The following is a 20,409-nucleotide window of genomic DNA, read 5'->3' on the forward strand; positions in this document are numbered from 1 at the left end:
TCTGCAAACATCTGCAGACTCTTACAATGCTTTGGCTTCCTAGAACAGGAAGTGGAGCACAATGTATAAAGGCTTATATTACTTAAGGCTTATATTTACTGTAAAAATGGCAGTATTGGAGTTAAAGCTGGTGAACAGAATAAATAACTTTGGCTCCCTCTACAGAGCATATGACAGTTAGCACCTAGCTAGGTCAGTTCTCCTTAGAACCACATACGTAATATTCAGAAACTCGTACTTTCTGGTGCGTCTTTGGACCCATTGCAGCAGTGTCTTTATGGCTTTTCCGTGATCCCTGGCAGCGATAGATGGCCTCCTCTCATCTGAGGGTGTGCTGGAATGGGAGGCGTCCGAGTCCGAGCTGGTGGGGATGGATGACAGGCTGGAAGAGGATGGGAACTGGTTCCTTATGTTACCTGTGAGCTCTTTAATCTGAAGAATACAGAGAAATACATCAATAACCTCTTCCAACTCAATGCCTAACTACCCTGCAGCAGTGGTGTACTGACTACACAGATGCATCAATATAGACCACATCTATGCCATTCAGTATTTGTCATTTTGGTCGACTAGGCTTCAACCGATCAGCTGCACACTGTAACACACCAGGTCAGCCACTATATGGTATATTAATAACTGTTATTTGTAATTTATTATTCAAAATATAATTAAAAATGGCTAATATTGTTTTAGCTCATACATGAAATTTCAAAACAAAAGTGATATGAGAGAAAACAGCCTCCCCTTGTGGAAAATCTGCTAAATTCCATAAACTGTACACCATAATAAATATTTCAAATGATTGTTTGTAATTAAAAGCTAGTCGTGAATTTCAAATATTGCATGAACTATAACAGGACAGAAAGCCTTGTGTATAATTTCTACAGCAGTAGGGGATATGGAGCACACACGGAGCTCTGATTCTGCTGATTTATTTTACTCTGCACAGCATGAACATGCACACGCCAGGACTCCCCTATCAGCAGGTTCACACCCAGGGGAAAAAAAGCTAATTATGCTGATGACAGGATGGGCTTTAGGGGACCTGTGGGAAGAGGTCACATAAAGTGTAATAGTCCTATCTAAAAATCAGCTAGACATGGAGTAATGCAGCTCCCCCTTCTCTCTCTCTTTCTGAGAGGATGACAGTAAATGACATGAGTGTACTGACAGAGAAGAACAGAGCGCTGATTCCATATCTGGTTGATGCTGATGTGCTGTACACAAAGTTATAAGGAAATTAAACCTCTCTCATCACTAGATCTGCTATGCATTCATCATTGTTCCCATTGTTTTAGAAACACAAAGTTAGCTTGCAACAAGTAACCATTGTAATGTTGTTTTTTCTTATTTCTGGTTCAGCAGCATTTTTCTTTTGCTACTCCACTGATCATATAAGAAACTGATGAGAGATAGCAAAAGAGAAACAAAGAGTGGGAAAGACAGGAGTGACAGCAGATAAACAAGAACAAACTGACACAAGCAGCAATAAAAGCTTGTGATAATATCTTTACCTGGAAGAAGAGGATGATATTCCAGATGAGGCCCAGCACGATGGATGAATTGCCATCAGCAATGTCTGCAGCGTCGATGCTGACCAGTTTAACCTAGAGCAGAAAAGAACTGACTCATCAGGCCTGGACATGCCGACACACAGCTCTGAGCCAAAGCCTCTGGAATGTTTTGTTTACACCTTCCCGATCTCGTCTGACTCACGGCGATACTCACATTTCTTTCCTCCAGGAACGTCAGCACCTTGGCGATGTTATTAAGCCTGAAAATGCGGTGAGAGGATGCCTTGAACGCGTGAAGCTGAAAGGTCAGGAAGACAAGAAACACATGAAACACGTTCCCCGTGAGTGAGGAACAGCGAATAATCAAAGGTCAGTTGCCACTTTATTGGAAATGGCCATGCTATTAAAAACATCAACCCTGTGCATCCAGATGAGGAGTAGAGACAGTGGGGTGGTTTCCTACCCTACACCAGAAGTTACATAGTGCAGTTCCTGAAGTGCTGAGCCCAGAGTAGTGATGACAGATGCCCTATTCTCCCTATTACAGCTCAGGGAAACATCATAAGGATTTTGAAGCTGCATTTTTAATGTAAAAATACTACCTACTGTTACTTTAAAAGTCCACTATATCAATCTAAGAGCAGCCTGCTGTCAGAAACTGACCGCAGATGAAGGTAGAAGAGAAGGGTTTCCAATGATGTGGCCATTTAATGTATACACCAACAGGCCATAACATTAAAAACACTATCATGTGACAGGAACAGCATTGATTTTCTTAATCTGGTTACAGTGGCACCTATCAGGAAACCAGTCTATGCTGGAAACCTTGAGTCCTGGCATTGATGCGGATGTTACTTGGGCACGTACCAACCCTCTAAACATTGTTGCAGACCAGGTATGACCCTTTATTACAACGGTATTCCCTATGGGCCATGGCAACCTTCCCTGCCACACCTCGGATATTGCTCAGGAACGGTTTGGAACAAGACCAAACCATTCAATGTGTTGACATTGCCTCCAAATTCTCCAGATCTCTATCTCATCAAGGATCTGTGGGATGTGCAGGATAAACAAAAGTCAGATCCATGGAGGCCCCACCTCACAGCTTACAGAACTTAAAGGATCTGCTGTTAACATCTTGCTGCCAAATACCACAGGACACCATCGGAGGTTAGGTGGAGTCCATGCCTGGCCAGGTCTGAGAGGTTTGGTGTCACTAAGGGGAACTACGTAACATTAGACAGGTGTTTTTAATGTTATGGCTGATTGGTGTATATACGTGATGTGGATGTTTAGCCTCGTTAAAACATATATCGTAAACATGCAAGATATTACATGTCTTTATCTCACCAGCCTGCATCCCGACAGCTCCTCCAAGAGGGCCATTAATATCCTCCCATCCTGGATGTCCCGGAATAGGTCATGCACCTCCAGCGGAGGATTACACTGAAGAACACAAGGAAATATAAAATATAAGAGCTCAGATCTCTCAGAATCAGTGCTGGATTAATAGCAGAATCTCCGTTTATCCAAATCTGGTTCACCTTAAAAGTCCTGTATTCTACTGCCACCGTTTAGTTTACGCGACAATATCCCAACCTCTCTTTATTCCCAAGAATTAAACAAGCTGTTCATTTACTATACATATCCCCTCCCTTTTTCCACAGTTCTGGGTTTTAATGAAACATCTGGACTTGCCCCCGTCTAAACAGCCCTATTCAGTACGGCTGGTTTGAGTCGCCTGTTCCTTTAAGTAAAAATGAGCCACTTGCCGTTCACCCTGACCCCGAGTGCACAGCAGTGAAGAGCGAGGAGCGGAAGCTCTGGATTTTAGCCGTTTTTGCTCAGTTCTCTTTTACTCTGATTTTATTCAGTGCTCTTATTTCTCTGCACGTGTTGTGTCTGTTATGCTGTGCCTAACTTTGTCTTTGTGCTCTCACATAAACGTGAGTCAAGCGCTGTGATTGGACAGACTCGGACGAGGGGGTGGGGCAGTTCTAAAGTCTCTGCACTTGACGTCAGAAGTGGAACAGAATCGGAACGGATGCATTTATTCCATGTTTTCTGTTATAAAAAAAGTTATAAAAATACTGGGGTTGTTCAAAGAATGCAGAGAAATACCAGAAATAACTTCCTGGGTGGCAAGTGGATGCACATTCTGATCAGAAACAAGGAGGATGGTCTGTGGAGTAGATTTTTCTAGAATTACAGGAGAGGCCAACACTATTAGAAGACTGAGGGTCAAATTTTCCATCAAAACAATGAAGACAAGTGTGTAATTGTTAATTAGTGGGTTGAGGTTCTGACGAAAAGCCAAACTCTGGGTCACAGAAAAAAGAGGCATTGTGCAGCAAAACAAAGGCATCTCTGGTTGTTTTGAGGCAGTGAAGCTGTGTGAATGAGGGTCTCGTCGTCTCTGCTCTGTCTAAATGCTAGAAACTCAGCAGACAACGTCCAGAGATAAGAAAAACACAGATTTAACGAGTGGACAGGGTGTGTATAGTCACAGAGGGGGTGTAACAACGTGAGGCTCTCTCTCCTTCTCTCTCTCTGAGAGGGAGAAATGGGAAAAGAAAGAGGAAGAAATATGCAGTCTAAAGAACAAATGGAGAAATGCCAACGCAAGTAAAATCAAGGGGAAACAAATGAAGAGAAAAGGAGACAGTGGGCCGGCGCTATAATTAATTGGTTAATCATTATTAAATATGGATCTCACAGAAAGAGCCCTTTAATTGATCACAGCTCCAGCAGAGACACTTTGAACATTTAAATAAATCAGAGTTAAGTCTAATATTAAGAATGCCGCACAGTTAATAAACTACTGTATTATTTAAAACACTCTTTAGGCTAAACATTTGTGGACATCCGCTCATCAACAAGGGTTTAACGTTGCTTTGAAAAGCGATGGTGGATTTTCCTCTACTTCCAGGGCTAGAGCTCATTAGGTGCAGGGTAATACCCACGTTTAAACACAAACGTCCCACTGCAGTGAGCCACACTGAAGCTGCCTGTTCCAAACCATGATGACTTCTATTGTCTGCCCCTTGCACTCAGACTAACTGTAATATGAAAAGACATTAACATATCGAAGCTGAGGAAAGCAGATTTAACATTACAGTGAGCGGAACTATGCTTTCTCTGCAAAGAGCAAAAAACTGGCAGAGACCACTGGGTGCCCACCCACACTCTTCTTAAAGAAACAGGAACCCATTTCAAAACCCTGCAGCAAGCGGTTATAGCGCATATCAGAAAAACAAAAACAAACAAAACAGTGGTGGGGACATGCCTCTGAAACTAAGAATATTACTAAGGGTTTGTGTCCCTCGATTACTGCCATAAAAGCCTCTACTCTTCCAGGCAGACTTTAATTCTAAACTACACTAACTTCTAAACTGCCAGTGCCCATTATAGGGAATGTATAGCAGCCAGCAGAGGGCACTGTGGGGTGTAGAAGAAGGAATTTCTCACCACTGGTGACTACACAAAACAGGATGAAACATTATCAGTTGTAAATATTGGCCGAAATGCAATATTGGACCATTAATAATAACTAAATGTTTCCATTATTGGCTAATAACATACCGATAATGTATATGAGATACCAGTATTTCCTCCATGTGACCACTAGACAGCCCCAGTGCAGTTACACTCTCAACCTGACTACAGTTTACACCTAGTGCACCATTCATTTCAATTCAGACATGCGTTTCCTGCTTGTCTTGTGACGTTGCCATGGAGACGAGCTTTGTGGACAGCAGCGAGGCGGAGAGTGATCATGTACATGTGAAGGGTAAATGCAGGGTCCAGATTATAGCCTGTAATCTCCATCTGCAGTGTCTGAGCAGGGTTATAATTAACCTGAACAAACCTTCTCTAAATGTAGATTCATCCATCTCGTGAAGGTCCTCTTCTGAACCACTTCCCTCTCCACTGCAAAAGAAACCAAGAACAGAACAGTTTACAAGTTTACGAAGGCAGTTTACAAGGAATATCTTTGCCAATCATCCCCACCTTAGTCATTTTTCTTAATCGTTAATCACACGGAAAAAAACCCACTTCAAAGAGACCATGGCCACAGAAAGAAAACAGCAGCTGAACGCTCGGTACAAGCTCACTGCAAAACACTTTCTGTTCACTTCATAGGAATTACAGATCATTCCTATTGGTCAATTCATCATAAAATGTTCACACAACGTAATGCAGCTGGCGTTTTAAAGCTTTGTTTAAAACCTAAATCACAAGGTTTTGATATGATGAAAAAACTCAAATGAAACATTAAAAATTAAATAGGTACGATGGCGCAGCAGGTAGGTGTCGCAGTCCAGGGACCTGGAGGTTGTGGGTTCGATTCCCGTTCTGGGTGACTGTCTGTGAGGAGTGTGGTGTGTTCTCCCTGTGTCTGTGTGGGTTTCCTCCGGGTGACTGTCTGTGAGGAGTGTGGTGTGTTCTCCCTGTGTCTGTGTGGGTTTCCTCCGGGTGACTGTCTGTGAGGAGTGTGGTGTGTTCTCCCTGTGTCTGTGTGGGTTTCCTCCGGGTGACTGTCTGTGAAGAGTGTGGTGTGTTCTCCCTGTTTCTGCGTGGGTTTCCTCCGGGTAACTGTCTGTGAAGAGTGTGGTGTGTTCTCCCTGTGACACAGAGAGATCTGAAGGTGAAGGTCTCATGTCCACAGTCCGCGATGGTGCTTTGTGTTTACATTCTATTTAAAATAAAGAAACTTGGCTGAGGATGAGAGCCACAGTTGGAGAGAGAGAGTGTTGGATTATACAATCTCTTTGGCTCTCTGTCCACTCCATCTCGCTCCTGATGGATGATCCGGACTCCGGAGGTATCTCCCGGATACCTCCTCCCTGGCGTCCTGGGTGTAAATAAATAACCGAGAGGAAACAGACCTGTCCCAAGGGAGTGACACTTCACAAGCTTCCTTCATTCATTATTTAATTCAAAAACACAAAGAGGCTCCATTTGCTGGAGTCAATAAGTGCTGTCCACATGACAGGAGGCTTCAGCGACCCTTACAGCAGAAGGTCTGGCCTCACACATGCATTAGAGCTCACAAACACACACACACACACACACACACACTAGACAGAAACATGAGAATGGAAAGCACATTCTGACAAAATGTGTCATAAAATCAAAACACAAAATAATTTATAGTAACAGACATTGCACAGTGATCTAACAGAAATATAACCCATAGACACAGGACCACGATATATGTGTTATGTCCAGTCAAAATAGCCATTAGGTACCAACTATCCATTTAAATACAATTAGGTATGTGTCCGATTTAGATTTCAATTATTTAGATACGGTTGAATCCACTGGAAGAACACAGGGAAAAGTCAAAGAGAAAGAAAGTGCAAGAATATCTTTATATCGAGAGGTTAGTGTTCTCAGAACATCGGACTGGCCTCTGTAACATGGAGGTAAACAGGGTAAGGACACTCACTTCGCCTGTTTTAGTTGGTGTTAGTTAACGTTAGCTTGACTTGCTAAACTCGGTGGCTCAGATTATACTCGGCTACGTAGCTGCATTACGGAGGTTTATAGTGTCGGATGAATTCGAGTTCGACTTCGATCACATTTACAAGAATAACGGTACCTCTACATTTGAGTTTAGCTTATTGCTAGGCTATTGTCATGAATAATGTTGGTTATTTAGCTAGATACTGTCATAACAGTCAGTCATAACGGTGTTTTACCGCGGCGTTGTTCAGCTGTTGTCCACCAGTGACGTCACGGTCGCGTTCGAGAATTTCCGTAGAGAGCTCGGGTTTTTCCGTCAGTTTAATAAAATTGTCAGTTTTAAAGCAAATTAAGCAGCTATTTTCATTTTAATTCATACTTATATCTGTCAGTAACTACAATAATGTGAAATATTCATGGAGGTCCATTAAGTGGTGCTTAGCCTTTAAGGTAGTTTGGTTGCTGATAGTATCATTTACTGTTGTATAGAGTGATAGTGAAAAGCTGTGTGAAAATAAGCACAGTTCATCAAAGCACTAGCAGAGTTAAATAAGACATCAGAAATGTGTAAATATGTTCTTAAAGGTGGTTTTTAAAGGCTACTGAAGCTCTGTCCACTCTCTCATTTGGCCTGTGTTATGACTGAAGGTGGGGGTAGTGGTTTTAAAGAGGGGCCTGTTTTCTCGCCCTGAAGACACCCGGCACATATAAGTCATGTTTGGGTCTGAGCTGTGTACTGGGATGGACAGTCCATCATGGAGGACAAAATAAGGTCCATGCAGAGCCAGTAGCTCTCAGAGATAAATATTTTAATTTGCAGAAGAAACAAAATGCACAGTGTCTTTAATAATAATTTCTACCTCACGGAAATGTTTAAATACATTTTTTTTTAATTCTCCTCAGTTCATAGAGAAAATAAATTTTATATAAATGTGAAGGTGGGCGATATGACAAACATCACATCATGATACTTGAAAGGTATTTACACAACACACAGTTTATCAGAATGCAGAAATAGTTTAGGACGCAGATCCTTGCTTCCTATTCAAACATTTAGTTCCACTTTAAATGGGTTCATTTATGTCGTACCAGCAGTATTCACTAGCTTCTTACTCTATGCATTCCACCTTAAACTGACGGCTATGCGAGGCTAAGCATAGCACTAGGTTTTAACAAACTTGTTTTATAAGTTATTTCCCATTTTATCAGTTTAAAACCCACAAGCAACTGTACAGAGTGTCTCCCTAGTGAAACACTTAAGGTGTTATTTGCCAGCTTGAATTGTCCATTCCACCTTAAATAAACAAATATGTGAGGCTTTTCAAACAAACCCTTACTCTTTCATTTCTGTTAAACTCATACACAATGTAGAAGCACACATTATCTTCCTGAATTTCTTTACATCAGACAAATTATGGTATTTACATTTTTCAATCATGTTGCTAATAATTTTCTTTTTGCAAAATAAAAACTTAATGGGAATTTCACAAGAAAAACAATGGTGTGCTTGGTTTTAACGTAACTTTGATTTATTTACAAGTTTCTGACCACTTATAAAATGTGTTCAAAGTGTTGCCCGTTGTATTGGATTGTCAATGCAACTCTCTTCTCCCACTCTTCACGCACTGATAGCAACACCGCAGGAGAAATGCTAGCACAGGCTTCCAGTATCCGTAGTTTCAGGTGCACCATTGTTTTTCTTGTGAAATCCCAATAAGTTTGATGTGTCACATGACCCTCTTCCCATTGAAAAACAAAAGTTGGATCCAAAATGGCTGACATCAAAATGGCCGCCATGGTCACCACCCATCTTGAAAAGTTTCCCCCTCCCATATACTAATGTGCCACAAACAGGAAGTTAATATCACCAACCATTCCCACATTATCAAGGTGTATCCATATAAATGGCCCACCCTGTATACATTGTGGTGGTGACGGTTGTTTGACATTCCTTGTAGTTGGCTGGTCAACTACAGTGCGGTATTACCATATTGCGCTTATTTCGACAGCCCTAACAGTGACTACTGATTGTTTATTGTCTTATTAATATGTAACTAAGTAGTTAGAGACAGTATAACAGAGAAAATGTAAGGAACTCCTAAAGTCCTAAGAGTTAAACCCTCAGGCCGGTGCTTCCCTCCTCTTCGCGAGGGCCTTGTTTGTTTGTAGTGAAGCTGTTTAGCTGAACTCTGCTCTGAAAACTCGTAACGGCAGCAAATGATGAAAAGAAACTCGATTCACGTGTGTGTGAGAGACGTCAGGAGAAAGCAAGGCTCTAATCAACAGCCAGGGCTCAGTTTAAACACACACACACACACACACACTCCATACTTCACCCTGAGCCTGAGGTCAGACTCATTTGCAAGATTAGATTAACAAATCTTGAACTCGCGCTCAGGTCAGCTTTCTCAGACACAGACACAGCTTTTCTTCCCAGACGCCATAAACACTTGCTTGTTCAAAGGGTTTGAGCTGCAGCAGCATTAATAACAGAACATGAAATTAGTGGCTTAGGAACAGGAGAGTCGGCAAAACAGCAGTTTGACCAAAAAATTAACTAAAAGTCCCTTAAATTACTGCAAAAGAATTCAAATTCAAATTCCATATCTATAGAAATCATGCTGGTGTGTGTGTGCTTGTGTGTGTGTGTGGGTTACATAGGTGTGGTCTCCAGTCTAATAAGATTAGATCAGTGGATCAAAGAGGTCCAGTCAAACATGGGATTAGAGTCTACAAGCAAAACATATTGGATGAGGGGGTGATTTTTAAAGTCAGACCTTTATCTTATAACTGTAACACCAAACATGGGCATTAAACATACTACAGACTGACATGGGACTAACCCTGAACCAACCTTTTTAAAACCTCAACTAAACCTGGACCTCTGTAAAACCTCAACTAAACCTGGACCTTTATAAAACCTCAACTAAACCTGGACCTCTGTAAAACCTCAACTAAACCTGGACCTTTTTAAAACCTCAACTAAACCTGGACCTTTATAAAACCTCAACTAAACCTGGACCTCTGTAAAACCTCAACTAAACCTGGACCTCTGTAAAACCTCAACTAAACCTGGACCTTTTTAAAACCTCAACTAAACCTGGACCTTTTTAAAACCTCAACTAAACCTGGACCTTTATAAAACCTCAACTAAACCTGGACCTCTGTAAAACCTCAACTAAACCTGGACCTCTGTAAAACCTCAACTAAACCTGGACCTCTGTAAAACCTCAACTAAACCTGGACCTCTGTAAAACCTCAACTAAACCTGGACCTTTTTAAAACCTCAACTAAACCTGGACCTCTGTAAAACCTCAACTAAACCTGGACCTTTATAAAACCTCAACTAAACCTGGACCTCTGTAAAACCTCAACTAAACCTGGACCTTTTTAAAACCTCAACTAAACCTGGACCTTTATAAAACCTCAACTAAACCTGGACCTCTGTAAAACCTCAACTAAACCTGGACCTCTGTAAAACCTCAACTAAACCTGGACCTTTTTAAAACCTCAACTAAACCTGGACCTTTTTAAAACCTCAACTAAACCTGGACCTTTATAAAACCTCAACTAAACCTGGACCTCTGTAAAACCTCAACTAAACCTGGACCTCTGTAAAACCTCAACTAAACCTGGACCTCTGTAAAACCTCAACTAAACCTGGAACTTTTTAAAACCTCAACTAAACCTGAACCTTTATAAAACCTCAACTAAACCTGGACCTCTGTAAAACCTCAACTAAACCTGGACCTTTATAAAACCTCAACTAAACATGGACCTTTATAAAACCTCAACTAAACCTGGACCTTTATAAAACCTCAACTAAACCTGGACCTTTATAAAACCTCAACTAAACCTGGACCTTTATAAAACCTCAACTAAACCTGGACCTCTGTAAAACCTCAACTAAACCTGGACCTTTATAAAACCTCAACTAAACCTGGACCTTTTTAAAACCTCAACTAAACCTGGACCTTTTTAAAACCTCAACTAAACCTGGACCTTTATAAAACCTCAACTAAACCTGGACCTCTGTAAAACCTCAACTAAACCTGGACCTCTGTAAAACCTCAACTAAACCTGGACCTTTTTAAAACCTCAACTAAACCTGGACCTCTGTAAAACCTCAACTAAACCTGGACCTTTATAAAACCTCAACTAAACCTGGACCTCTGTAAAACCTCAACTAAACCTGGACCTTTTTAAAACCTCAACTAAACCTGGACCTTTATAAAACCTCAACTAAACCTGGACCTCTGTAAAACCTCAACTAAACCTGGACCTCTGTAAAACCTCAACTAAACCTGGACCTTTTTAAAACCTCAACTAAACCTGGACCTTTTTAAAACCTCAACTAAACCTGGACCTTTATAAAACCTCAACTAAACCTGGACCTCTGTAAAACCTCAACTAAACCTGGACCTCTGTAAAACCTCAACTAAACCTGGACCTCTGTAAAACCTCAACTAAACCTGGAACTTTTTAAAACCTCAACTAAACCTGAACCTTTATAAAACCTCAACTAAACCTGGACCTTTTTAAAACCTCAACTAAACCTGAACCTTTATAAAACCTCAACTAAACCTGGACCTCTGTAAAACCTCAACTAAACCTGGACCTTTATAAAACCTCAACTAAACCTGGACCTTTATAAAACCTCAACTAAACCTGGACCTTTATAAAACCTCAACTAAACCTGGACCTTTATAAAACCTCAACTAAACCTGGACCTCTGTAAAACCTCAACTAAACCTGGACCTTTATAAAACCTCAACTAAACCTGGACCTTTATAAAACCTCAACTAAACCTGGACCTTTATAAAACCTCAACTAAACCTGGACCTTTATAAAACCTCAACTAAACCTGGACCTCTGTAAAACCTCAACTAAACCTGGACCTTTATAAAACCTCAACTAAACCTGGACCTTTATAAAACCTCAACTAAACCTGGACCTTTATAAAACCTCAACTAAACCTGGACCTCTGTAAAACCTCAACTAAACCTGGACCTTTATAAAACCTCAACTAAACCTGGACCTCTGTAAAACCTCAACTAAACCTGGACCTCTGTAAAACCTCAACTAAACCTGGACCTTTATAAAACCTCAACTAAACCTGGACCTTTATAAAACCTCAACTAAACCTGGACCTTTATAAAACCTCAACTAAACCTGGACCTCTGTAAAACCTCAACTAAACCTGGACCTTTATAAAACCTCAACTAAACCTGGACCTTTATAAAACCTCAACTAAACCTGGACCTTTATAAAACCTCAACTAAACCTGGACCTTTATAAAACCTCAACTAAACCTGGACCTTTATAAAACCTCAACTAAACCTGGACCTTTATAAAACCTCAACTAAACCTGGACCTCTGTAAAACCTCAACTAAACCTGGACCTCTGTAAAACCTCAACTAAACCTGGACCTTTATAAAACCTCAACTAAACCTGGACCTTTATAAAACCTCAACTAAACCTGGACCTTTATAAAACCTCAACTAAACCTGGACCTCTGTAAAACCTCAACTAAACCTGGACCTTTATAAAACCTCAACTAAACCTGGACCTTTATAAAACCTCAACTAAACCTGGACCTCTGTAAAACCTCAACTAAACCTGGACCTTTATAAAACCTCAACTAAACCTGGACCTCTGTAAAACCTCAACTAAACCTGGACCTTTATAAAACCTCAACTAAACCTGGACCTCTGTAAAACCTCAACTAAACCTGGACCTTTATAAAACCTCAACTAAACCTGGACCTTTATAAAACCTCAACTAAACCTGGACCTTTATAAAACCTCAACTAAACCTGGACCTTTATAAAACCTCAACTAAACCTGGACCTCTGTAAAACCTCAACTAAACCTGGACCTTTTTAAAACCTCAACTAAACCTGGACCTTTATAAAACCTCAACTAAACCTGGACCTCTGTAAAACCTCAACTAAACCTGGACCTTTATAAAACCTCAACTAAACCTGGACCTTTATAAAACCTCAACTAAACCTGGACCTTTATAAAACCTCAACTAAACCTGGACCTTTATAAAACCTCAACTAAACCTGAACCTCTATAAAACCTCAACTAAACCTGAACCTCTATAAAACCTCAACTAAACCTGAACCTCTATAAAACCTGGACTAACCCTGAACCTTTATAAAACCTCAGCTAAAAGGTAAACTAAAGAAAACTTAAAGGACTTTTTTTTTATTTAAAAATGTCCTTTAGGTCACTGTTGAACCTGAACGTCTTTCGGTCCTAAAGCCTCGTTAACTGCAGTGGTGTAATAACCGCAGCTGGAGACAGTGATTCAGAAACAGAGCAGAGAGGAAAACTGCAGACAAAAATGTACCAGTTTAACCCTTAAAGCTCCTGAGATGTTGAGAGGAGCTCATGCAGGTCAGGTGCCTCCTGCCCATTTAATTATGCAACAGATTTCAGCGTGGCACAAAAAATGGAAATTCTAGGGCTGACTCTGGCCTCTGATGACGGAAATATTCAAAAAGGATCATTTTACTGAAGCAGAAGCAGAACTAGAGGAAACAGATGCAGCTCAGAGGCCGAGGCAGAATCTCATAATCCGGCCTCAATCATATAACAACTATCTCTGTGTAAATATGTAGGTGAATTAAGACCTGAAGAAGACTGAGACTATTGTATCTTTATCTTTAATTAAATGTCCTTAATTTGGGGATAAAAATGTCATATTTTCATAAAATACACCTACAATGGATGGTACATCAGGGGTTCTTTACAGAGCCCTGAGCATTAGAAGAACCTTTTCCATGAAGTGTAGGGGTTCTTCAGATTGACAGAGAATGTGCTACAGATGGTTCTATACAGCACCTTTTAGAAAGGGCTCTATTTGGCACCAAAAAGGGTTCTTCTATGGTTAAGAGAGGAATCATTTTTGATGCCGTATAGAACCATTTTTCTAAAAGGTGCTATTTAGAACCATCTGTAGCACATTCTCCATGAAGCTGAAGAACCCCTTTAAAAATGCAAACGTTTCTTTGAGTGCTCAGGGTTCTTTATAGAACCATTTTCTGATTTCATTTACATTTACTGCATTTGCTGAAGTAATCTAGAGCAGCTTACAGTTCTGACCATGTCACAGGTGTCTGTCCACAGTGGGTCCACCTTAAAGCAGCTGATATCTCTCAAGCATTTGAACATACAGAGTGATGAGGAGCATATGAACATAGTCAGTTTTATAATTTTCAAAAACCAAGGCCTGTGCTCCAAGACAGATAAAACATAACGAAGCCATCCCTTCCTCCCTGGGTTGAAGTGAGGGTAAAGCAGCAGTAAACAAGTCTCACTTCACTGGATCCCAATTAAAATCCTGCCGAGGAATCGTTAGTGAGGGAGGCTTCAGACGTCCTCCTACGCTCCCCAAACCCAGCCAGGCTCTTTCAGGGCGGCGCAGGGCCCTGCTCTTTGATTCCACGTCTCACTTTGTGCTCTGTTTTATCCGAAAGGCTTCCACGACAACAAAGGCTTTCAGCGAGGCATGGTTTTCATTAGATACATGTTCAACCAGACCCAACAAAACCGATCCCGTGGGAGCTGTTCGGCGAATAAACACGGAGCTGCTCTACAGGAACTCACTTTTACTGCACAACCCTTTATATCTTTTAAATACAACATTGTACGGTGCGCGTAAACCATCCGAGCTTTTACCCAAATAGACCTTTAAACAGAAACATGAAACACAAGTTCAAACAAATGACTTCAGCTTCAAGCTTTGTTTTTTCTTGTCGTTATTTATCAAAGACTATTTAAGCAGTTTGACTCTTAAAAGGCATTGTTATCACTGACAAGAGCAAAAGTTTTCATAGTTTTATATTATTTTACATCGTATACTGACGTGAGTTATTACCTGCTACTTTATTGGACACAAGATAATCCATGAGTGCTGATATATTCTGTAGTAAAAGAGCAGAGACATTGTACTGTATATGTATCACTCCTCTTTCAGCTGAGGGGGCCTTAAAGGGGGCTACAGCATCAGCACAGACCTTGGCCCTGGGGTTGCCAGATAAAGTGGCACAAAGCAGCTGGCGAAGTCTAGCGTAGACCTACACAAAGTAGCACCATCTCTTGTGGTTCATTACAACAAGAGCATTCTGGGTTTTTACCTCATCGCTCACAGTACCATCCTCCATCAAATGCTGCAAATGTAAAAGGTGACAGGTGACTTAACATTTGTTATTTTGAAGAATGACAACCTTTCTTTGTGAATATTTCAAGCCACCTTTAAAGGCTAAGCACCAGTGATATGAAAGTGTCAAACAAATAAATACAGTGGACTTTGAGTTCCTAACTTGTGTTTATTGATCGTCAGAAAACATGTTATTTCTTACTAATTCAAGGAATAAGGTTTAAAAGACCGTTGTCCCCCCCCCAACGGTGTTGGGAAACTCTAATAGGCGTCTTGCCTGTGACGTAGATGGTGGACAACAACTCTAGAAGCTGCACTTAATTTAATGCAAAATGACGAAAAGGTGTGTTGTTTTTGGCTGCAATCATTCAATGTACAGTGGGACATCTGTGAACAAATGGCCCAAAGATCCCAAAATATCCAGAAAATGGACTAAATTTGTCCACTTTAAACGGGCACTTTGGAAAGGACCATCCGCTCACTCCGTTATCTGTAGCTCATTTCACTGGCGCTTTTCCAACAATATGGGCATGTAAGGACACCAACGAAAGGTGTTCAAGAGCCTCTGTAACATGGAGGTAAACAGGGTAAGGACACTCACTTCGCCTGTTTTAGTTGGTGTTAGTTAACGTTAGCTTGACTTGCTAAACTCGGTGTCTCAGATTATACTCGGCTACGTAGCTGCATTACGGAGGTTTATAGTGTCGGATGAATTCGAGTTCGACTTCGATCACATTTACAAGAATAACGGTACCTCTAAATTTGAGTTTAGCTTATTGCTAGGCTATTGTCATGAATAATGTTGGTTATTTAGCTAGATACTGTCATAACAGTCAGTCATAACGGTGTTTTACCGTGGCGTTGTTCGGCTGTTGTCCACCAGTGACGTCACGGTCGCGTTCAAGAATTTCCGTAGCGAGCTCGGGTTTTTCCGTCAATTTAATAAAATTGTCAGTTTTAAAGCAAATTAAGCTGCTGTTTTCATTTTAATTCATACTTATATCTGTCAGTAACTACAATAATGTGAAATATTCATGGAGGTCCATTAAGTGGTGCTTAGCCTTTAATCTGCAGCATTTTCCTGGGCTCAGGTTTTGGGTTAAATACAGTAATAGTGACATGCTAGGAGGGCTAGTAGTCAACAATAGCAACATGCATTGACTCTGTATGTGAGATGTGTGTGCACTCCTGGTAAAATATAATTTACGAGTCTATTCGTAAAATTAAAAACATTATAAATAAATCCAATTTTTTCTTGTCTACTCTAAAACCCTTCAGCGTGTAACAGAGCAAATTGCCACTAATTCATAGCCACAACGCAAGGCTGAAAGATGTGTAGGTTTTTAATAAATATCGCAATTACAAGAGCTGCTATTTTAATTCTAACCTTAATTATTAGGTAACTCGTCAGTGTGGATATTTAACTTCTATAACACACCCATCAGAGGCAGACAAACACCCTGCAGTGTCCATCACAACAACCAACCTAACGACAGTCTGCCACGCTAAATTCAGCTTTAAGTATTAAATTTATAAAAATGCTTCCTCAACGTGATCAGAAGAGAGGTGAAACTGAACAAAGACCCTGTCCTTCCACCGCCGTCGGACACTGGAGCTGTGATTAAGAGTCGTCTCCTCTCTGCGACAGTGTTGACGCGGTCCAAAAGCAGACCATTTGGCCCAGGCTTTGGAAAACCTTTCATTACAGGAAAGAGCTGTTTCTGGGTGATTCTTCACAGAACGTCTGGAGAAGTGACACCAGAACAGAGCTTTCCATTCAACAAGCTCAAGTTTATTCTGTAAAACAAAAAAAAAAAGGTCTACAAACACATTAAGTGTGACCTGAAATGCCAGATGTTCCAGTCCAGGAACTTATAAATATTAGATTTAGGCTTAAAATAGGTGCGTTATCTGAGAAGAAAAGTGTGCGGAGCAACAGGCTGATGGGTCACTCCATTAAAACCCTCTAAAACCCATAAATCATTCCTTCTCTCTTTGACTTTGTTGAAGAATATCATTGGTTCTTCCCTTAAGGGAATAAAACCAGACCCAAACACATTCCTCACAAGCTTTAGATTGGAGTCCAGTCAGTAAACGTCACCGTGCACTGTGTACAGCCGTGTAGTTTTTAGTTCATTTCCAGATGCCTTTATTACATCTCCTGTACACACAAGAGCACCACTACTGACTATTCTTCTGAAGTTAACTCAACGGGCAAAAATAAAACCACTGTAAAAGTTATATTTGAGGTTTTCTCAATAATAGAAGCAGGAAACAGAAATCGTGCACTTTCATAAACAGTTCAGTGGTGAGGCAGGTGGAGAATTCCCAGCCACCACTTTGCCAAGGATATTAAAAGTAACCTGAACAACTATTTGGGCGGCACGGTGGTGCAGCAGGTAGGTGTCGCAGTCACACAGCTCCAGGGACCTGGAGGTTGTGGGTTCGATTCCTGCTCCGGGTGACTGTCTGTGAGGAGTGTGGTGTGTTCTCCCTGTGTCCGCGTGGGTTTCCTCCGGGTGACTGACTGTGAGGAGTGTGGTGTGTTCTCCCTGTGTCTGCGTGGGTTTCCTCCGGGTGACTGTCTGTGAGGAGTGTGGTGTGTTCTCCCTGTGTCCGCTTGGGTTTCCTCCGGGTGACTGTCTGTGAGGAGTGTGGTGTGTTCTCCCTGTGTCCGCTTGGGTTTCCTCCGGGTGACTGTCTGTGAGGAGTGTGGTGTGTTCTCCCTGTGTCCGCTTGGGTTTCCTCCGGGTGCTCCGGTTTCCTCCCACAGTCCAAAAAAAAAAAAAAAAAAAAAAAACACACGTTGGTAGGTGGATTGGCGACTCAAAAGTGTCCGTAGGTGTGAGTGTGTGAGTGAATGTGAGTGTGTGTGTTGCCCTTTGAAGGACTGGCGCCCCCTCCAGGGTGTATTCCCGCCTTGCGCCCAATGATTCCAGGTAGGCTCTGGACCCACCGCGACCCTGAACTGGATAAGGGTTACAGATAATGAATGAATGAATGAACAACTATTTACTGCATTGCTCCAGTATGTTAAGGATCTAAGGCCTGTTTCTAAGACATTATCCCATCTCCTACCTCTAAAACTGTCGAAGCTTAACAGCTGTAGTTCTGAATTTGCGTTACATACACCCACTGACGTCTGTTATGTTAAAGGAACACTAGGTAAGATTTGGTGTTTTTGCTCTTGGGCTCCCCCTACAGTTGCAAAGAGTAATTCACTTTTACAGAACTTTCCTGAAATCAAGTAAGTAGAGGGGGTTCCTACCCGTGTCCAGTGGAACATCACAATGATTTTGAAGCTGAAATTCTGAAGTAAAAACCTTACGTAGAGTGTCTCTAAGTCAGTTTCTGTTCATATGTAATTTTAGGAGAATGTTTTGAAGGTAAACTCTGGGGAAACACTGAAATCCAGAGGCAGTAGATAAGAGTCTGTGCTGAAAAACATGCGAGTGCTGCCACATCCATATTAAAGTAGCCTACCCTGATGGTACAGAGATGAATATGTCCTATTATGGGCTGTACCCTCACTGGATAAACGAGTCCCTTGTCCTGTAACACGCTGCAGTGTTTTCATTCAGCCTTTGTGCGTGTATCAGTGTTTTCACTGGCTCAAAACCATCGATTTCAATCAGAGCTGTTCCTCAGTTTAACTGTCAACACAGAAGTAATGCCTAAGAATTCAGGTCTGTACAAGCAAAGCAGAATTAGTAGATCTGCGTCAGGCAGTGAAAAGTTATAATAAGCACAGGAGCGTGGTGGGTGTTTGTGTGCTGTACTGACCCGGGATGATGGATCAGGTGCTAAACTGGTGTTTAAAGTGGCATTTTGGGGCTAAAGGTCTTTGCAGAGTTAAGCTCCATTGGCCGGCAGCGGGGGGAACAGTTCATCCCGTCTTTGGGACAGGAAAAACTCTCTTGAAGACCAAATAAATACCCCAGCTGCAACGTCTCAGCAGCCTGAAGGAACAGAGGACGAGTGGATATTCAGGATCAGAGTTTGAAAGAGAAAGAAAAGATAAACGGAGTATGTGCTGATGTTAGAGTGACTGTGTTCATCTAACATTCTTTCTAAAATGATGCCAACCAAAGGCTTATTCTGGATATGGGAACGTTGTGGTGAAGTCTGATGGCATGAGGGTCAGGTCCATGCTAGGGCACCAAAGCCACTCCTCACTACTCACTGTAGAGTTACTGGACGGAGCCTTATCCCTCCAGAGGACCCTGCTCCATCACTTTACAGCCTAATGACAGATGGTTTCATACCTCTCTAGCCAACATTTAACAATGAGCATCTCCACAGTGTCCCAGGGGCTTAACTTTAGCAGCCAATGACTGTCTAGATCCCGACCCCCGTCAAAAGCGAGAAACTTCTGGAGGCGAAAGAGAGACTGAGAATGAAAACGAATACAGATTTTTCAAGAATATTAAACTCAAAATACTCAGACATCCGAGTTCAAATGGAATGCAGCATTTGTGACTGTGACAGGGTCCACAGTGCCACCGTATCGCCCATTCATTCATTCATTCATTCATTATCTGTAACCCTTATCCAATTCAGGGTCACGGTGGGTCCAGAGCCTACCTGGAATCATTGGGCGCAAGGCGGAAATATACCCTGGAGGGGGCGCCAGTCTTTCACAGGGCAACACAGACACACACACACACTCACACCTACGGACACTTTTGAGTCGCCAATCCACCTACTAACGTGTGTTTTTGGACTGTGGGAGGAAACCGGAGCACCCGGAGGAAACCCACGCAGACACAGGGAGAACACACCACACTCCTCACAGACAGTCACCCGGAGGAAACCCACGCAGACACAGGGAGAACACACCACACTCCTCACAGACAGTCACCCGGAGGAAACCCACACAGACACAGGGAGAACACACCACACTCCTCACAGACAGTCACCCGTAGGAAACCCACGCAGACACAGGGAGAACACACCACACTCCTCACAGACAGTCACCCGGAGCGGGAATCAAACCCACAACCTCCAGGTCCCTGGAGCTGTGTGACTGCGACACTACCTGCTGCGCCACCGTGCCGCCCCCGTGTCACCCATTTGTCCCATATTAATTCATGCTTTTCTACAGACCTGTCCAGCAATGGAGGCATCTTAATACAGCTGAATTCACTGTGATAAGGGACGTCTACACACATGGACATATGGGGGCAGTAGAGAGGAAAGACAGCTATAGAACGTAACAAACAGTAACTGAATTCGTATCACTGCTGAGTGTGTTTT

The 20,409-nt window shown here is 41.8% G+C and overlaps 1 protein-coding gene across 1 annotated transcript in view; it reads right to left on the bottom strand.

Moving 5' to 3' along the window:
* The window catches only part of clmna (calmin a), a 48,326-nt gene that overhangs the window by 11,970 nt on the left and 15,947 nt on the right, over positions 1-20,409 (bottom strand). The window contains exons 2-6 of the mRNA XM_066675913.1: positions 5,383-5,444; positions 2,865-2,960; positions 1,729-1,812; positions 1,515-1,607; positions 239-432 (exon numbers count right to left, since the gene is read on the bottom strand). Of these exons, the coding sequence (XP_066532010.1) occupies positions 239-432; positions 1,515-1,607; positions 1,729-1,812; positions 2,865-2,960; positions 5,383-5,444 (529 nt within the window). The remainder of the gene's footprint in view (positions 1-238; positions 433-1,514; positions 1,608-1,728; positions 1,813-2,864; positions 2,961-5,382; positions 5,445-20,409) is intronic.

This window comes from Hoplias malabaricus, chromosome 1 (assembly GCF_029633855.1).
Source record: "Hoplias malabaricus isolate fHopMal1 chromosome 1, fHopMal1.hap1, whole genome shotgun sequence".
Lineage (NCBI taxonomy): Eukaryota > Metazoa > Chordata > Actinopteri > Characiformes > Erythrinidae > Hoplias > Hoplias malabaricus.